The 19,874-nt window shown below is 32.1% G+C and overlaps 1 protein-coding gene across 1 annotated transcript in view; it reads left to right on the top strand.

Annotated features, from left to right (window-relative positions):
* LOC114342869 (neurogenic locus Notch protein) overlaps positions 1–19,874 on the top strand; it is a 490,390-nt gene that overhangs the window by 409,654 nt on the left and 60,862 nt on the right. Inside the window, exon 8 of the mRNA XM_028293768.2 lies at positions 19,576–19,758. Within this exon, the coding sequence (XP_028149569.1) occupies positions 19,576–19,758 (183 nt within the window). The remainder of the gene's footprint in view (positions 1–19,575; positions 19,759–19,874) is intronic.

Raw genomic sequence — 19,874 nt, 5'->3', positions numbered from 1 at the left:
GAAGAAGAAGAAGCACCTAGTACACTACCAATCGAAACTTGTAAATTGATTCCCAAAAAAAGGGAAGTACATACAAAGAAAACATGGTATAATGAATGAAATTAATGGATAATTGTGAAAATAGTGAAGCAATGAATAGGGGACATGTAGAATATTCTCTCCTCGTTCACGCTAAGGCCTGCTTCGTCTTTATTGAGACATAATCAAAGAGAGAAAGACCTAATAGTTCCCACTTGAAGAGGATCGCTAGAAAGTAACAAAATGTTTTCTTTCTCTTTCAGGGTGTGTCTTCGATCTGGCAGTGCCTGATAAATGGCATTAAAAACTAAAAACATGTCTTATGTTACCGTATTGAACCGCGACAAATTTTCATCGGATGAGAAATTTTCATTCTGGAGTTCCAGATTAATTTTACAAAATTCACTATTATAGCATTACTGTTACTGATATTTTATTGTAAATGAAGTGTGTAACAATGAATCGATCCGGTAGTAGAACACATTTTTATTGTTTCAAGTTTCTTGATGAGGGAGCTGTGTATAAAATGAGTACTTAACTACTTCTGCGTTAGATATGTTAAAAATTGTGAATATAAAACGATTTGATTTAGGAATTAGGATTCAAAATTCAGTATTATACCCAAAGTTATTATCTACCTATAAACAGATATTTAAATAAAAAAGAATGTGTGTGTACTTTGTACGCACGTAAGAAGTTATACTTCTATTATTATGATTTCAACGAAATTAATATACTTAACAGGTTATTTGTATTTTATTTAAATATTAAACTAACTTTCTTCACCTACCACTTTTAAATTTTTTTTATTAAAACGATACCAATAAATATAAATATGGTCCGGGATTTGAACCCGGGACCTCTTGATCTCCGGCCACACGCTCTACCACTGAGCTATATACTTTTTGCTTTGACAGGTTAGAAGATTTCTCATACATACTGACAAATTTAAGTGAAGTATACAAAAATACTTCAAATATACTTACTATTATTATAGACTATCTTATTCCCGAGGAAGACAAATCCAAAGACACAAAAATTATAATAAATATATTAACTAAAAACACTAATATATTCTTTTCACACCTTTTCTTGCACTGATATATTCATACATAACTAGAAAGATTTAGCAACTAAACGCCATAATGTCTGTGTGCGCATGCGCGCAGTATTATGAAATTTTACTATTAAAAAGAAATCGCACCTAAAGCAATGTAACTTCAAAAAGTGTAAAGGTAAAGAAGCAAAAATCTTTAATATAAATTACAAAGATCCTTGATTGATTTCGTTTGAATTTTGTTATAGGCGCATTCTGATGTAGGTGACTTGTCATTACGTTTCTTCATTTTGTGTCTTGTTGTACTTTGTTTCTGATCAATATATCAAAAGAATATACCACAATCTCCAATAACGGAATTTTTTTTAATAACCTCAACATTTTGATGATATACAATAGAATACTATTGTAAGAGCACCAACAAATTGATTATAAAATATCTTAAATACAAATTTCTGCGTACCCGCCTATGATCTTATTACCTTCTTGTATACCCTTCAAAAAATGTATCAAGTACACCGATCGGCTATGGTTATAAGTTATGCAAACTGAGCCTTTAATAAAAAATAGATTACTTTGCGTTTATTAGCTCGTTACAATCAACAATGTATTAAAAACTAACACAAAAAAAATTGATCCGCGTACTGATGAACACCGATTATCGGCATTGGTATTGTTTTGATATAAATTGATCAGGTGAATGCGCATTCCGCAGGTAGATAAACTAATTAAATCCAAAGCAATTACCGCACTTGTGCTTTAGTTGTTTCATATATAGTTAATATGATCGTTGCTCATAGCTGTAGCAGTCATTGATGTTTTTATCATCATTAGTCTTTACATTATGTTCAGAATATCAAAATGCTGCTTTTGGAACTTATATTTATATGCTAAGAATTTTCACAGTTTTCACTGTATTCCTTCACTAAACCGTTCTCTCCAGCTCTTTCTGTTTTGCCAGTCCTCTTCCTGTAGATTTCTTCTCTCCATTGCTTCGTCCACTTTATCTCTGAACGATCTTCGGGGTCTGCATCTCTTCCTTCTTCCTATCGGGCACCACTCTGTTACTCTATTTATTCAACGATTTTGGTCTGCTCTTCTGACATGTTCGTAGCAGGTTAATCTCTTCTTTTCGATGTAGTCTATTATGTCAGTCCCATTCTCCCCTTAATCTCTGTTATTTATTCTATCTCTTCTTGTTACTCTACAGCTTCTCCTTAGGAATTCCATCTCTATTGCTTTTAATTTGTTTTTGGGTTTCTTATTTATTGTCCAATTTTCACACCCATAAATGCGTACACTGATTGTCATGGAATTATATATATTCTTCTTTTTTTATGCTGATGTTCTTATCCCACAGTACCGGGTTTAATTTTCGTATGCAGTCTCTTGTTTGTCCTAGTGTATTTTTATACATTCTTCCGTTGTTCCTTTGTTTAATATTATGAAACCTAAATATTTGTACTTGTCTGTTCCTTTGATTTGTTGACAATCATCTATTTCCAGCATTTTTATTTCTGTATTCTCTGTTGTTAGGTATGTACTCAGTTTTCTTTAGGTTTATTTCCATTCCATTATTTGTATATTCCTGTTTTGTGTTTTTTTTTTTTTTTTTTTTTTTTTTTTTTTTGTAAAAGGTATATATTAAAATACCCTAAATAAGGGTCACTCTTTCGGATTAAGGAATCCATCATCAGTGTTTAAAAGCCAAAATTTGCATGCCTGAGCCACCAAAATGTATAGGGTAAAAACCCTTTAAATGTGAATCATAAAGTTATTTTACATATTTATATAAAATTCATCGGATGTTATAGATAAACCTGGATGTTACCCAGGGCAACACAGGACTTTTTCTTGTGCAATCACTGTTTGGTATTCTAGACCAGGGCGCATCTGTAAAAATATTAGTACATTTGGACGTTGAGAGGTGACTCAAATTTTTTTGCAGAAATTGCTTGAAAATGAATCAAATAATAATATTTAAGTTATCCTCCCTTTCAAAAAGGTCCGGAACATTGTTTAAATAATCAAAATGTCAAAAAATTAAGGAAAAATTCTATTTTTTTCTTGGTTTTTCGATTATAATTTTAAAAGTATTCATTTCCGAGAAAAGTTGTACTGTACTGACGTCAAAGTTGCGTAATTAAATTTCCTACAATATAGAATTGGCTAAAAATTTAGAAAATAGTCACCCTTGTTGCAAAATAGCAATAATTGTGAAAAAAACATACAAAAACAAGTATTCGCGTTTTACGTTTTTCAACCATTTATGCTACACTTAGAACCTTCATATTTTACGCTGAAAAACCTTATGATACAGTAAAACAATACTGTAAATTTCATTAAGATCGGTTCAATAGATTTTGCAAAATAAATTTTGCAATCCAGCTTTCGTAAAAAATTCATGTTTTCAAAATGTTACAGGACTGAAATAAAGCAGATAGCAAGTTGAAAATCTTTTTGCGTATAGAAGTGTACTGTACCTTTCATTTGCAATTTTGCAAACTTAAAATCGATTAACACTACGGCGTCAGGAATTTTTTTAAATAAACATTAATGATTGGTGCTACGCGCAGGACAGCGGATAGTTTGCTCTGATTGGGCATTTCAATGACCTTTGATAATGATGGATACATTTTAATTTTTATTACATTTCGATATAAATAAATAAATTTGTTTATTGCAAAATAAAAACACATACTCTATCCTTTGAAATAACACTTTTATTAGCAAAAACTTTCTTTGTTTATATAATTTAACTTAAATAATAAAAGTTTATTATTTTTAAACATATGCAATTGTTTAAACAATATTTCATAAACAATAATAAAATTAGTTTGATTTTTGTGGAATTAAAATATTAAAATACAACAAAATCTAGAGTAAGAAAATAATATATTAGATAAAGATTGGAAGAAATTTTGGTGGAAATCAACTTGTCGTGTGAACCGAACACCGATGTCCTGCGCGTAGCACCAAAAATTATTGTTTATTTCAAAAATTTTCTGACGCCGTGGTAATTAATAAATTTTAATTTTGAAAATTGCAAATGAAAGGTACAGTACACTTCTATAAGCAAAAAAAATTCAACTTGCTATCTGCTTTATTTTCAGTCCTGTAACATTTTGAAAAAATTAATTTTTTTGCGAAAGCTGGATTGCAAAATTTATTTTGCAAAATCTGTTGAACCGATCTTATTGAGATTTACAGTATTGTTTAACTGTATCATTATGTTTTTCAGGGTGAAATATGAATGTCCTAAGTGTAGCATAAATGGTTGAAAAACGTAAAATGTGAATACTTGTTTTTGTATGGTTTTTTTCGCAATTATTGCTATTTTGCAACTAGGCTGACTATTTTTTAAATTTTTAGCCAATTTTATGTTGTAGAAAATTTATGCAACTATGCAACTTTTATGTCAGTACAACTTTTCTCGGAAATGAATACTTTTAAAGTTATAATCAAAAAAACGAAGAAAAAAATCGAATTTTTCGTTCAATTTTTGACATTTTGATTATTTAAACCATGTTCCGGACCTTTTTGAGAGGGAGGATAACTCAAATATTATTATTTGATTTATTTTCAAGCAATTTCTGCAAAAAAATTTGAGTCACCTCTCAACGTCCATTTCAAAACAATGCGCCCTGGACTATTCAGCAAAACTTATGGTATATAGGGTGAGGCAGTTAAAGGGCCTATTAGAAATATCTCAAGAACTAAATGCAACTGAATCATGAAAATTGGAATAAAGGCGTTTTAAAGACTGATGAAAAATTTTAATGAAAATATTTTTATCTATTTGGTACTTCCGGTTATACCGGAAGCTGCTTATAACTTCGGTTTTTTTTAAATGGGACACCCTGTATATTTTCACATTTTTGGATTATCCTTGATTTCTTCTTTCTTAAAATATGAGGTTTTGTAATATTATACAGGGTAGTTTAAAAGATAACTACGTTTTTTATTAATTTCGTAGCAACATTCGTACCCTGTAGAATTGTAGTAGTTGGACATAATAAACTCTATTTAGGTTTGAATGATTTTTAATATAGTCTACTATTGTCAAGAATTATTAGTATGTATAGCTAAATTTTTATTTTTGTTATACAGGGTTGGTCGAATCTCGGAATGAGTATTTTCTGAGTAGTCTTAAATGGAACATCCTGTATTTTAGGATTGTAATGAAATGCCATTTTATGGTACTTTTTAATTTATTAAGCATTCTCTATACCTAACTGCTTTAATTTGTGCTTAATTGTTAATCGCACCAACAATCTTTACTACGTAGGTATTTTGATAGCTCAACCATTATTGGCAATTTTAAGTATCAGTCTAGATCAGCGTTTCTCAAACTTTTTGAGTCATGTACCACCTACAGTTCTTTTTATTATTTTTGGTACCACATATGTATACAGGGTGTAACAAAAATACAGGTCATAAATTAAATCACATATTCTGGAACCAAAAATGGTTCGATTGAACCTAACTTACCCTAGTACAAATATGCACACAAAAAAAGTTACAGCCCTCTGAAGTTACAAAATGAAACTCGATTTTTTCCGATATATCGAAAACTATTGGAGATTTTTTAATGAAAATAGACATGTGGCATTACTATGGCAGGAAATTATAGTGAAATTTGTGCACCCATAAAAATTTTATGGGGGTTTTGTTCCCTTAAACCCCCCCCCCCCCAAACTTTTATGTACGTTCCAATTTAATTATTGTTGTGGTACCGTTAGTTAAACACAATGTTTTTGAAACTTTTTTGCCTCTTAGTATTTTTTCGATAAGCCAGTTTTAATCGAGATGCGGCTTCTTTATTAATATGTTTACATAACAATTTTATGGAGGTTTTGTGCCTTTAAACCCCCCAAATGTTTGTGTACGTTCCAATTAAACTATTATTGCGGTACCACTAGTTGAACACAGCGTTTTTAAAAGTTTTTTGTCTCATGTATGCGGTGGATTTGACAAATATTCAAAATATCTCGATAAAAACTAGCTTTTCGAAAAATTACTACGAGGCAAAAAAGTTTTAAAAACATTGATAATTTACCTGGAACGTACACAAAAGTTTGGGGGGGGGGGGTTAAAGGAACAAAACCCCAATAAAATTTGTATGGGGTGCACAAGTTTCACTATTATTTTTTTTAAGATTTTAACATATCCGTTTTCAATAAGAAAACTCAAATAGTTTTCGATATATTGGAAAAAATCGATTTTTATTTTGTAACTTCAAAGGGCTGTAACTTTTTTTATGTGCCCATTTGTACTAAGGTAAAATCGAACTATTTTTGGTCCCAGAATATGTGATTTAATTTATGACCTGTATTTTTGTTACATCCTGTATTTTTAAAGTGTATTATGAAGGCTTACTAAGTACTACTATTTTAATTTTTTTTTGTGTTTTGTGTACCACCGCAAGTAATGAAATGTACCACCAGTGGTACATGTACCACAGATTGAGAATCGCTGGTCTAGATTAATATGTATTTATTTGCGAAATATTATTTGTGATTGAACATTTTCACGGCCAACTTAAAAAAATTTCACGTATTTTGTGTTGGAATTAATGTTTGGTTTGAATCACCAATAACTCACAAATTAAAGCAGATAGAGTTTATTATGTCCAACTACTACAATTCTACAGGGTACGAATGATGCTACGAAATTACTAGGAAAACGTAATTATCTTTTAATCTACCCTGTATAATATTACAAAATCTCACATTTTAAGAAAGAAGAAATCGAGGAGAATCCAACAATGAGAAAATTTACAGGGCCCATTTAAAAAAACGAAGTTATAAGCAACTTCCAGTATAACCGGAAGTAGAAAATAGATGAAAATATTTTCATTAAATAGATCAGTCTTCAAAACCCCTTTATTCCAATTTTCATGATTCAGTTGCTTTTAGTTATCGATATATTTCTAATAGGCCCTTCATCTGCCTCACCCTGTATAGATATTCGTTTCTTACTCGTATACCCATTCCTTCGCACTTCCTTTTCCAGGTTTCAGGTTTTTTTCCAGGAATATTTTGAACAGGGTAGTGGATATGGAGCAGTCCTGTAGTCACTTTGTCGTCTTAAATGGACTATTCTATTGCTCGTTTTGATAGCTATTGCTATTGTGGTATTCTTGTAGAGTGCTATTACTGCTGTTATTAATCTTCGTGGAACTTCGATATCTTCCATTGCTTCCCATAGGAATGGTTCTAGGAATCGAGATATATGCCTTCTTAAGATCTACAAAAGCCAGATGGACAGATCTATTTTTGCCCATTTTTTTTATTAGTAGTACGACCGTGTAAATGTGATCTAAGCACGATTTCCCCGCTGTGAATCCTGCCTGGTCTTCTCCGATTTTATCGTGTATATACAAACATATATTTCTATGCAATGGAAAGGTTCAAGCTAAGGGATAGAAAGACAAATATATGGATCAGAAATAAAACCAAAGTGAAAGACGTAAACAAACATGCAGCTAACTCACTGGAGACCTTGGGACTACCTAAGAGGAAGGGGCAGACAACAGATGAGATGGTCGGATTACCTAAAAAGATACGCAGGGACCAGATCGACAGCATTAGTACTGAATCGAGAAGAGTGGAAAAATAAGAGGGAGGCCTACGTTCAACTTTGGACAAATGAAGGGCAATAGATAGATATATATATATTTCTAATTTTTCCTTTATGGTCTCTCCATACAGTCTGCCTATAGTCGATATATTGCTGATTCCTCGACAGTTTTCGCAGTTTTTTGACTAGTTTTAGATTTTTAATGTTTTCTTAAACTTGCTCTCTGTAATACAATTTTCACTGAATAACAACTTTCAATAAATCTTCAGACATCTGCCTTTTCCAATTGACTCCAATGTTACTTCAAATGCAAATCATAAATATTAATTACCCAGGACATCTAACGAGTGTAGATACAAGTTAGAACGTTGATATAAATATTCGCGTACTGGCAAATGATTCGGATAAATCATCATATCGAGTTGTACATCCTCTATGACTACATTTTATAAAACTGGTTCCACTCTCCTTTGCACTTACATGTCCGCACAGCGCCAAGGATTATAACCGAACCGACTACAAGCACAAACCGACTGCAGATCCTAGCTTTCTACGCATACGCGGCACGAATGGATTATTGTAAGATTATGGATATGTACTTAAAACATATATAATTTCACCTAAAATTCATCAAAATTTTAATAATTTTATGTAAATATAGGTAGGTACAGCTGGTTCCTAAAAAAACTGATACGACTCTAAGTAAGATTTGATTATTTTGAGCAGTGTATTTGATTGGTCTGACATGATATTATATTTATTATGAAAGACTGTCAAAGTCAGTTAAAATAAACAAACTAACAACTGATTACATATTTATAATTCATAAATTGTAATAATTATTAAGATCTAAAGTCTAAATTTTTATATTATTTTGAATTTCTGCATTTTATGAAGAGTATATAAATGATAGTTTTTACATAAAATAGGGTTGTTGTTATCATTTTTATAATTATAAAGGAATAAAACAAACGACTTAACTCAACAAATTAAAGCAATAATCGTAACCAAATTAAAAGATAGCTGGGCACTATCAGAGGCAGCAAAACATTTTAACATAAGCAGAACCACAGTTTTTCTATTAATAAAAAAATGGAAGGAACAAGAAACTCTCGAAAGAAAGCGAGGGTCTGGAAGACCAAAACTATACTAAAGGGCCTAGCCGGGTAAGATGGTGAAAAGTGCCCCCAACTCGATTTAAATTCCATATTGGCCACTTTTTAGCACATATAGAGGAACTCACTTTCTGAAATTTTTAGCCCCCTAGGTGGTCACGTGACCCCCCTAGAGCCTAATTAGGCTTTTTATGTTTTTATTTTTTATCTCAGCCGCATCAAGAGCTAGCCAAAAACTTTATTTAAAAAAGTTGTAAGTTTCAAAAAGATCTATATGAAAAAAATGTTTCTTTATTTTTTTGCGGGAAATTCGAATTTTTAGAACAATTTTAAACTTTTAAATAACTCTGAAAAAAAAACTAAGACACTCGTTTTTACGAAAATCAATTATAACGTGTATTTTTGCATAATCTTCCACCCTGAATTTTTTCAGATTTTTAAAATTTGTGAAACGTACCTTTAAAAATAAAAAACCGCATTTTTTCGGTTTTTTTTCGTTTTTTGATATAATTTTATACATCTTTTTCAAAAAAGGTAACACCGTCACTAGAATAGGTAAAAAACTGAAAAATAATTGGGGTTTGCTTTATAAAATTTTTTTGTAACGCCATCCATTTTCAAGATACAGGGCGTTGAAGAAAACAAAATTTTACACATTTTTTACGATTTTGCTGAAACTACTGGCAACATTGTAATAAAACTTGGCGGGTTTTAAGAGGTAGTTATTGTGCATGTTTTGACATACAATATTAAGGATTTGATATTCATCATTGGCGCGCATAGGGGTAATGGTCTGAACTTTTTAAAGAATAAAGATAGTACGCCACTGACATATTTCAAATTATCAATCGTTTTTGAATTCCTCGTTCAATTTGTGACAAAAAATCTATCTTCTTATTTTTCATACGACGCGCCATTTTTATTCAAAAAATAAAAGATCTTAATCCTTACAAAGCATTCGAACTTCTTGTAGTTTCTACATCTTAGATACATATTATGTACATAAACTCATACATCCATTATAAAAATTAATTCGAATACTTTGGAAGCGTTAAGATATTTTATTTTTTGCAACAAAACAGCGCGTCGTATGAAAAAATGGGAAGATAGATTTTTTGTCACAAATGGAACGAGGAATTCAAAAATGATTGTTAATTTGAAATATGTCAGTGGCGTACCATCTTTTTTTCTTTAAGAAATTCAGACCATTACCCGTATGCGCACCAATGATGAATATAAAACTCTTAATTGTATGTCAACAAATGCACAATAACTACCTCTTAAAACCTGCCAAATTTTATTGCAATGTTGCCAGTAGTTTCGGCAAAATCGTAAAAATGTGTAAAATTTTGTTTTCTTCAACGCCCTGTACCTTGAAAATGGATGGCGTTACAAAAAAATTTTATTAAACAAACCCCAATTATTTTTCATTTTTTTACCTATTCTAGTGACGGGGTTACCTTTTTTGAAAAATATGTATAAAATTGTATCAAAAAACGAAAAAAAAACCGAAAAATGCGGTTTTTATTTTTAAAGGTACGTTTCACCAATTTTAAAAATTTGAAAAAATTCAGGGTGAAATATTGTGCAAAAATATACATTATAATTGATTTTCGTAAAAACGAGTGTCTTAGTTTTTTTTCAGGGTTATTTAAAAGTTTAAAATTGTTCTAAAAATTCGAATTTCCCGCCAAAAAATTAAAAAAAAAAATTTTTCATATAGATCTTTTTGAAACTTACAACTTTTTTAAATAAAGTTTTTGGCTAGCTCTTGACGCGGCTGAGATAAAAAATAAAAACATAAAAAGCCTAATTAGGCTCTAGGGGGTCACGTGACCACCTAGGGGGCTAAAAATTTCAGAAAGTGAGTTCCTCTATATGTACTAAAAAGTGACCTATATGGAATTTAAATTGAGTTGGGGGCACTTTTCACCATCTTACCCGGCTAGGCCTTTAGGTATATAAAAATAAAATTAATATTTTGTAATACATCTCTATCAGCAGTGATAACAGCTTGTAGTTTTCGGTCCATCTGCGTGAAAGGAACTATAAGATTGTTTTCTTCAGAGAGGTCTTCCCAAACCTTGCTTTCTTTCGAGAGTTTCTTGTTCTCTCCATCTTTTATTAATATTAAAAACGGTTGTTCTGCTTTTACGTTAAAATGGTTCGCTACGGTAGATAGTGACCAACCATCTTCTAATTTCGTTACAGTTCTTGATTTTAGTTCTTTGCCAGCATGTAGAGCCATTTTTTGAGGTTAAACAGAATAAGTTATCTGACAAATTTTAAGATTTGGCAGACAGTATGTAAATAATAAATATTTATCCTTCAAAATACACTGCTCAATTTTCTACAAAATACGCTTTAAGAGTCGTATCAGTTTTTTTTGGAACCAGCTAACTCCTTTAGTCATAATCGTCACAGATCTTTACATAATTATATGAAACTTCGTAAAAAGTCGTGTTAATGGATTGAAATCTTTATAATTTATAAAAACAACTTATTATTTACATGAAATATTGATTAATGCTGACAACTAACATTTATAAAAGTATTCATTCATCCATTTTAGAGAAAAACTTTTAAATAGAAAGTTGTAGTAAATTCGAAAAGCCACAATTTGAGCTATGGCAAGTTTAATTTCGTTAATTTGTTGTTGCAGAACAGCCCGCGAAAGGTCCAAAATGGCCGTTTGTTGCAATTGCATTATTTATTGTAAAAATAATGTGCCTTTTTAATTTACTACAACTTTCTATTCAAAAGTTTTGCTCTAAAATTAATGAACGACCCCCTCTGTGGCGCAGTGGTAAGAGCGTCTACCTTTGGATCGAAAGGTCCGAATGGTCGTGAGTTTGAATCTCACCAGGGTCAGAGATTTTTCGTTTATTATAAATTAATAAATGAAAATAGTTTGTGTCCTTGTGGGATCGGTACTCACCGGAGGGACCGCAGACGTAAATAATAAGTTTTTTTTATAAATGGTGAAGATTCCAATCTATTAACATGACTGTTTACGAAGTTTCATACGATTATGATTGAAGGAGTTAATAGTACCTACCTATATTATATAAAATTATTAAAATCTGGATGTATTTTAGGTGAAATTATATATGTAAAATTTAATAAAAAATTGTTGGCCCCTATAGGGCTACAAACATAGAAACAAAACGTTTTCGCTCTGTAACAAGAGCATCATCAGTGTTACAAGAACATGGTGAGCCAACCAAGAGATATAAAGGTCAAAGCCTTTCAAAAACAGACTAAAAGTCTTATATAGATGCAAACATGGTAAAATCCAAAGGATGGATAAAATTCCTATGGCTACGGCCCTAGGGCCGTATAAAATTCCATAGGAATTTTATTCATCCTTTGGATTTTGCCATGTTTGCATCTATATAAGACTTTTAGTCTGTTTTTGAAAGGCTTTGACCTTTATATCTCTTGGTTGGCTCACCATGTTCTTGTAACACTGATGATGCTCCTTGTTACAGAGCGAAAACGTTTTGTTTCTATGTTTGTAGCCCTATAGGGGCTTTTTAAACGAATATACCTTTACATAATATACCTACTAATATACCAAGCCAAGAATTTTTTATTAAATTTTACTTGTAATTAATTATATAGCCAGCCTCTTCCTTGTGGAAATTATATATGTTTTAAGTACATATCCATAAACTTATAATAATCCATTCTTACCGCGTATGCGTAGAAAATAGGATCTGCAATCGGCTTGTGCTTGTAGTCGGTTCGGTTATATATAATCCTTGGCGCTGTGCGGACATGTAAATCTTCTTTGCCATTTCTTCTTCTTTGGATGCTGCTAATTACCTCTACGGTCACTCATCGGACTTGATTGATTTAATACGGAGCTACATGTCGTGTTGCCTTGCCTTTCTACCGGGTATCATAAAAAGCCTTAATGATCGCTTATAATTACAAAGTATTCATACATAAATAATCTTTTAGTACTTTTTGGGATGAGTTTCTTGAATTCGTTTAAACAATTAAGGATAAGTAAGCGCAGAAACAAGCAAAAATTGACATTAATTATGTTTTAAGTTGTTCTAATGCTCTTTTAATTTACTAAGTCTGCTTCATAGTACATTAAGCACCAAGGTGCGTTACCCTGTAGTTTCCTTGTATCTGTTATTCATCACTAATGGACAAACTATCCTTAAGGCGTTTTGGACGCAAAATACTGAGAAAAGTATATGGCCCGACAGTTAATAAGATAACCAGACACTATCGAATTTAAACAAAATGAAGAACTGGAAAGCTTGTATAACCAACCAAACATGAGCTAGATAAAAACCTAGAGACTGAGGTAGGTGGGACACACGCATGAAGAACGGCTCATCAAGCAGATATGGAAGAAAAATCCGATCGACAGGAGACCCATAGACAGACCCGTTACTCAGATGAAGGAATAACATTTTAAAAGATTTGCATGCCTTCTTCTTCTGTAAGTTCCGTGCCCAAATTTTAGACGTGGGTAACTTCCACAATATCCTGATATTGTTCTCGATATTGCGCGGCAGGTACCAATTCATCTGCTGATAATCGAGTCTATTGACGAAGGTTCCGCAGCCATGAATATTTCTTTCTACCAATTCTTTTTTTTTTTCAGGGGATTTCTTCACTGACATTGTTATCTTTAGTTAGCAACGAGCCTAGGCATATGAAGGTGTTTACAGTAGGGAACTTGCATAAAATTTTAAATTTGAAAAAAATGTTATAAATCACAACAGAACATAATTTAAAACATGTATCAAAGACAAAAAAGTTTTGTTTGTCTTTCGTTTGGGCCCTAAAGACAGTTAAAAATTCAAATTATACAAGCCAGCCCAAAACGAGTCGTGACGTCATCCGTTTATATGTTTACATTCTTCCAACAAAGTAAACAGAATTTTAAATTAGACGTTATAAACGTCAGTAGAAAATACAGTTATGTGACGTTACAAGTGTTTTTGATCGTTTGAACTATTCGTAGAAAACTTGTACTTTTACAAAATGGTTTTATTTTCCGTAGTAAACCTTCTTTCCTTTCCTTCAATAACTATATCAAACTCCAATGTCAACAAACTGGTATATATTATTACAATGACATACGATAAATGTTAATAGAATATAAATATTTTTCCTTTATTCCGCGACGAGGTATACCCAAGTAGGTGGAGGCCAATAAACTAAAGAAGAAGAAGAATAATATACCTAATTATAACCATAAACGGAACCATTGTTAAACTGTATGACGTCACGGGTCGTTTTACCTATTTTAAAGTACAGACGACTTTAAATTTGTACTTCAGTTATTAAAGTTTTTGAAGCGTGAAATTTTGGAAATCTCATTTTTATACAAAACTGAACATTATTATGTAATAAAAAAATGTGCAAGTTCCCTGTTCTAGGTTCTAGGTCGTCAATTATTATTCTTGTAGTTGTCAGGTTGTTTGACCTAATGCAACACATATATTTGGTCTTTTGAACATTTAGGTAGAATGCTCTTGACGACCGAAATGCTTCAGTCAGAGATTCTGTGGACCTACCTATGGCGTCTTTGTAAAAATCTGCCATGTATTAAAGTGAGAGAAATAACTCTACAGTGATTAGAGGAGAGTAGCCAATTATGGAATACCATTTTGTTTTGGGGATATAAAATAATACCTTTATAGAAATGAAAACAATTTAATGTTATGACACATCAGTCATACACTTTTATGTAGTAATTAAAAACCTTCTATTAAATATCTTAATTAACAAAAAAAATCGAAAAAAAACAAAATCACAAATGAGTAACCAAATATGGAATAGGTACCCATATATGGAATATAGGCATAAACCAACATATCAATAACAAAAATAGACATAAACATCTAAGATCAAATAAATTTAAATAAGAAAAAAGACTAAGTTTTCACTCTAATGGCATATAAAACAACAAAATGCTATTCTACATCCCACCAGAATGAAAACAATGGGAACCTTCTCTGGTTACACCTCCGAGGCTTCTACAATTTGCAAGCCATACGGATGCTGAGACTAAGGAAGATGAGGGAATTCTACAATTTACAATTCAAGTCCCATCTGCTCAGCGCGGTAAAGTTACAACGAGAATGGTTCCCTTCATACTGCACACAGAGTAAATGTAAATCAAAAATGAATAACCATTTTCAATTTCGTTGCAAAACGAAAACACAGCCGAACCATCTTCTAGTCCAATCAGAGAGTAAATTGTAGAATTCCCTCATCTTCCTCAGTCTCAGCATCCGTATGGCTTGCAAATTGTAGAAGCCTCGGAGGTGTAACCAGAGAAGGTTCCCATTGTTTTCATTCTGGTGGGATGTAGAATAGCATTATGTTGTTTTATATGCCATTAGAGTGAAAACTTAGTCTTTTTGCTAGCAGTTGCCGCTAGGGCATCTATGCCATTTCGTTCGTTGCAATCCGGGACTGCACGCTGGGGTTTGTTTTGGTTGGATCAGGGAGAGCAGCATATGTGCCTCCTGATGAGAGACTAATAAGTTTCGAAACCGGTAGGGGTGCTTGCAGCACTCTCTGATTGGATATGGTTCGGCTGTGTTTTCGTTTTGCAACGAAATTGAAAATGGTTATTCATTTTTAAATAAGAAAATTGTGAAAAATGAAAGAAGTAGCTTCATCCACTTGCAGACATCACAGATCCCTGTATGAAACTCTGGACCAGCACAATAATCACAATGAGCCCACTTACACTTATCCACTATTCCATAATTAGGCACCAACGTCTGCCCATATTTGGATTTGTACATTAGTTCAAACTAGTATCAACATTTTTTCAAGTCGTAATGTTTTAATTTACAGAAGGTCATAAAATATGAAAATAAAGGTACTATTGATATACGCAATAACAAGTCTGTATTCATGCATAATAACCAATAATACTCGTTATATATATTCACCTTTGAAATTTTCTGCGAGACGATAAAACAAAACGCGCCTGTCAGACACGTATCGTTCGCGCATCTGACACAGAGGTGTGAATACGATAATAAAGAGAGCGACTGAAATAGAGGATGGTCTTGTAGTGCGCTTATAACTAATATTTTCGGAGAAATCAAGGAATTCCATATTAGGGCACTATTCCATATTTGATTACTTTCCTCTATTATCTAAACTAGTTCTCCCGTATTGTCCGTACTAAATCGCCAGATTAGTTCAATGATTACCTTCATCTTCGTTTCAAATAAAAGGGTGGCAATATTGGCATGCAGATTTTATTAATTGTTAAACGATTTATGGTCTTCTCTCATTTATCCCAACACATCATCTGCGCCTATGAATGGTAAATCAGTGTGTGTACCAATCACTTAATAAAAGATCCGTAGATCATTATGTAGATAATATTATAGATATGTAAATTTCTAGTCATTAATGTGTACAGAACGCCTAACAGCAATCTAGATTCTTTTATAAATAATTGTTTTAATATTTTAGGTCATTTTCACAACCGTGTTGATAAAATTTATCTCTGTGGAGACTTTAATATCAACTACTTAATTCAGAGCAATGAAAAACTTCGATTAGATGATCTTTTTCAATCGTTTGGTTTGTCTCTTAATATCCCAAATATACCAACACGTATTTTCATGAATAACAATAAAGTAACAAAAACAAAAATTGACTACATTGCTACTAATAATATCACTATGAATCATACTTGTCAAGTCAATCAACCCAATATGGGTGACCATCTTGCCATTATTTTTGACATTGTTGTAGGTCGTAATCAGGATAGGATGGAATCTAATATAAAACAGCAGTGTTTTAGGTGTTTAAATGATAATAATTTAGACATCCTAAAACAAGACTTAATGAGGATTGGTTTTTGCGAGGTATACAATGAAAGTAATATTAATAACGCTTTTATCGAATTTATGGATACTTTAAACTTTGCTATTACTTCAAACTGTCCCCTTAAAAGTAAAATAGGTAAGGACGTGCATAAAAGTAAAGGTTGGGTTGATCATGACATATATGCTAGGAGTAAACAATTAAAAAACCTATTTAATGAAGCTAAAAACTCTAATAATAGTAACATCTGGAATGAGTATAAAGCTACCAAGAAGGAATACAATAATCTTATTGCTGAAAAGAAAAGGGAATTCAATTATCTTCAAATTATAAGTAGTAATAATAAACAAAAAACTATGTGGAGTATAGTAAATAAAACTATAGGGAGAAAGCAAAGTACTAATAAAATTAAACTCAAAATTGAAGACAAACTAATATCAGATGATAAAAATTTAGCTCAATATTTTGCATGCCATTTCAATGACAGAAATAATGCACTAAAAAATAGGCTTGACAATAACCCTCAAAACTGTACTTTATCACATAGGTGGACTATAGACAGTTTTGTTTATTTTCCAGTAACATCTGATGAAGTTCTTGATATTATTTGTGGTCTTAAAAATAAACATTCTTTTGGAAATGATGAATTAAACACAAGAATGATCAAACACATCAAGGATGTTATATCAGAACCGCTGGCATATTTAATTAACCTAGTATACAACACAGGTGAATTTCCTGAAAACCTAAAATTAAGTAAAATTGTTCCAGTATATAAAAAATCCGATCACACTTGTATTGATAATTATAGACCTATTTCTTTGTTAAATGTAATTTCAAAAATTTTTGAACGAGCTTACTACACTAGGATCATACAGTTTTTGGACAAAAATAATGCACTGTGTTCAGAACAGCATGGCTTTCGATCCGGAAGATCAACAGAGGGGGCTACTGAAGTATTTATGGAATCTGTCTATAGGCATCTTGATGATGGTCTTCTTGTAGTGGGTATCTTCTTTGATCTTTCCAGAGCATTCGACAGTCTTAAATTTGAATTTGTCCTTAACAAATTGTATGTCCACGGAATAAGAGGTAACATGTTAAATTTATTGAACTCATATCTTCTGGAGAGGAAATTCTATGTTGAATTAAACAAGGAAAGGTCAGACATCTTCAGTGTAGATGTATGAGTGCCGCAGGGATCTGAGTTGGGACCACTGCTATTTCTTATTTTTGTCAATGACCTACCCGATCATATTACTCATGACCACATTGTAATGTACGCAGATGACTCATCTGTGATTGTATCAGCACATACATACGTAGAGCTTCAAAATAGAGTGTCAAGGGTTATCAGATTATTCCAAACATGGTGTACACAAAACTTGCTACAACTGAATATTGATAAAACATCGTATATACATTTTAGATGCAAACGAAATATGCCAGTTGTGTCTATTCCTGAAATTGTAAATATTCCAAACATAAAATTTTTAGGTGTATTCTTGGACCAGTTTATGAGTTGGGATGTTCACGTTGAATATGTTAATAAGAAACTAAATTGTTCATTCTATGCTTTAGTACAGTTGAAGAGAACACTCAGTATTAAAACTCTCATTAATGTATATTATTCTTTGGTTTATTGTCACCTTACTTATAATGTTACGTTATGGGGTAATTCCACAAAATCAGACACAGTGTTTATTAAACAGAAGAGAATTATTAGACTTATCTTCAATATTCCTTTTGGGCATACTTGTAAGCAAGTTTTCATTAATAACAATATCTTACCGTTGCCTTCCATATATATCTTGAAATCCATATTGTATATTAAGCATAATTTACATTCATTCAAGAGAAATTCTGATTTACATGCATACTCAACTAGGAATGCCAATCAGTTTGTTACTGTTGGTCACAAACTATCCAAATTTGAGAAGTCCACAGATTATGTGGGGGTCAGGCTATATAATCATCTTCCAAATGAAGTTAGATCTTTGCATCCGGTGAAATTCAAAAGAGTTGTGAAAAGTATACTATGTAAACATGCATTCTACAGTGTAGAAGAATACTTAGCAACTAGATTGCTGTTATGAGTTCTGTCTAATATTAATAATTTTCATATTTATCAATGTACATTATGTTAAATCTAAAATTTAAGTGTATGTATAGGTATTTGATTATGTGTCTGTGACTATATTGTGTTGTATATCTGACGTGTATATCCATCTTTATGATGGCAGCTGTAAAGCTATACCAATAAAGTATTCTATTCTATTCTATGGCTGCGATAGATGTCGCAGCGGGAGACAAAACGTTTTCTCGTTGTGTTTGTAAATATAATTCGATAACAAATAATTATCTCATTAACTAAATTGGTTAATTAATAAGTTATTAATGTATTTTTAATTTTTAATGACCACCTAGCGTCCTAGCAGAACAAATATTGGTCTTTTATTAGATTTGAGACGATTTTATTCGACTTGTTTATCGACTACGGAAACCCACTCTATAATATAATAAAACCTACTTGCGGTGACATCTTTAAAATCACTATTTTGTGGTAAAGTTCTGCAAGCAAACTAAGAGAGTCATTAATATTCAGCTCAGCGGTGTGCTATTCTTCAAGGTGTGAAATTCTATCAACAAGAGATCTACCTGTTTTATGGAATAATCCCTTGTTTATTTAAATACACATTTCCATCAATAGTACCCGTCTGAGCTGAATATTAATGACTCGCTTAGTTTGCTTGCAGAACTATACGATGGATATATCCACAATGGCTGCTATAAAGTTTCCCTGGCAGTAGTCTTAAAGGTTGAAAGAGGAAAGAGTTGTTGAAATTTATCCGCTACAAAAGTGTATTCTCCTTCTTGACTGACTTTACAACTCGGGGTGAGTCTTCGCTCCCCCTCTTTCAATAAAATATTTTCATTTATATTCTGTTACTTGATTTTTGACATTTGTTTCAGGCTCTCCCTGCGAACACGACGGCATTTGTGTCAACACCCCAGGTAGCTTCGCCTGTAATTGCACTCAAGGCTTCACAGGTCCTCGATGCGAGACAAACGTCAACGAATGTGAATCTCATCCCTGCCACAATGACGGATCCTGCTTGGACGATCCTGGAACCTTCCGATGTGTTTGTATGCCAGGTTAGATATTATTTTATTACATTATATTAAATAGGTAATATTATAAGCTAAAGATACGTGATAAGGCTTCTTTTTGATCTTCAGTTCTGGACCTCGGAGGTAAACTACACTATGTC

Source organism: Diabrotica virgifera, chromosome 5, assembly GCF_917563875.1.
Source record: "Diabrotica virgifera virgifera chromosome 5, PGI_DIABVI_V3a".
Classification (NCBI taxonomy): domain Eukaryota; kingdom Metazoa; phylum Arthropoda; class Insecta; order Coleoptera; family Chrysomelidae; genus Diabrotica; species Diabrotica virgifera.
The sequence above is the reverse complement of the archived record's forward strand: the minus strand, read 5'-3'. Positions and strand labels throughout refer to the sequence as shown.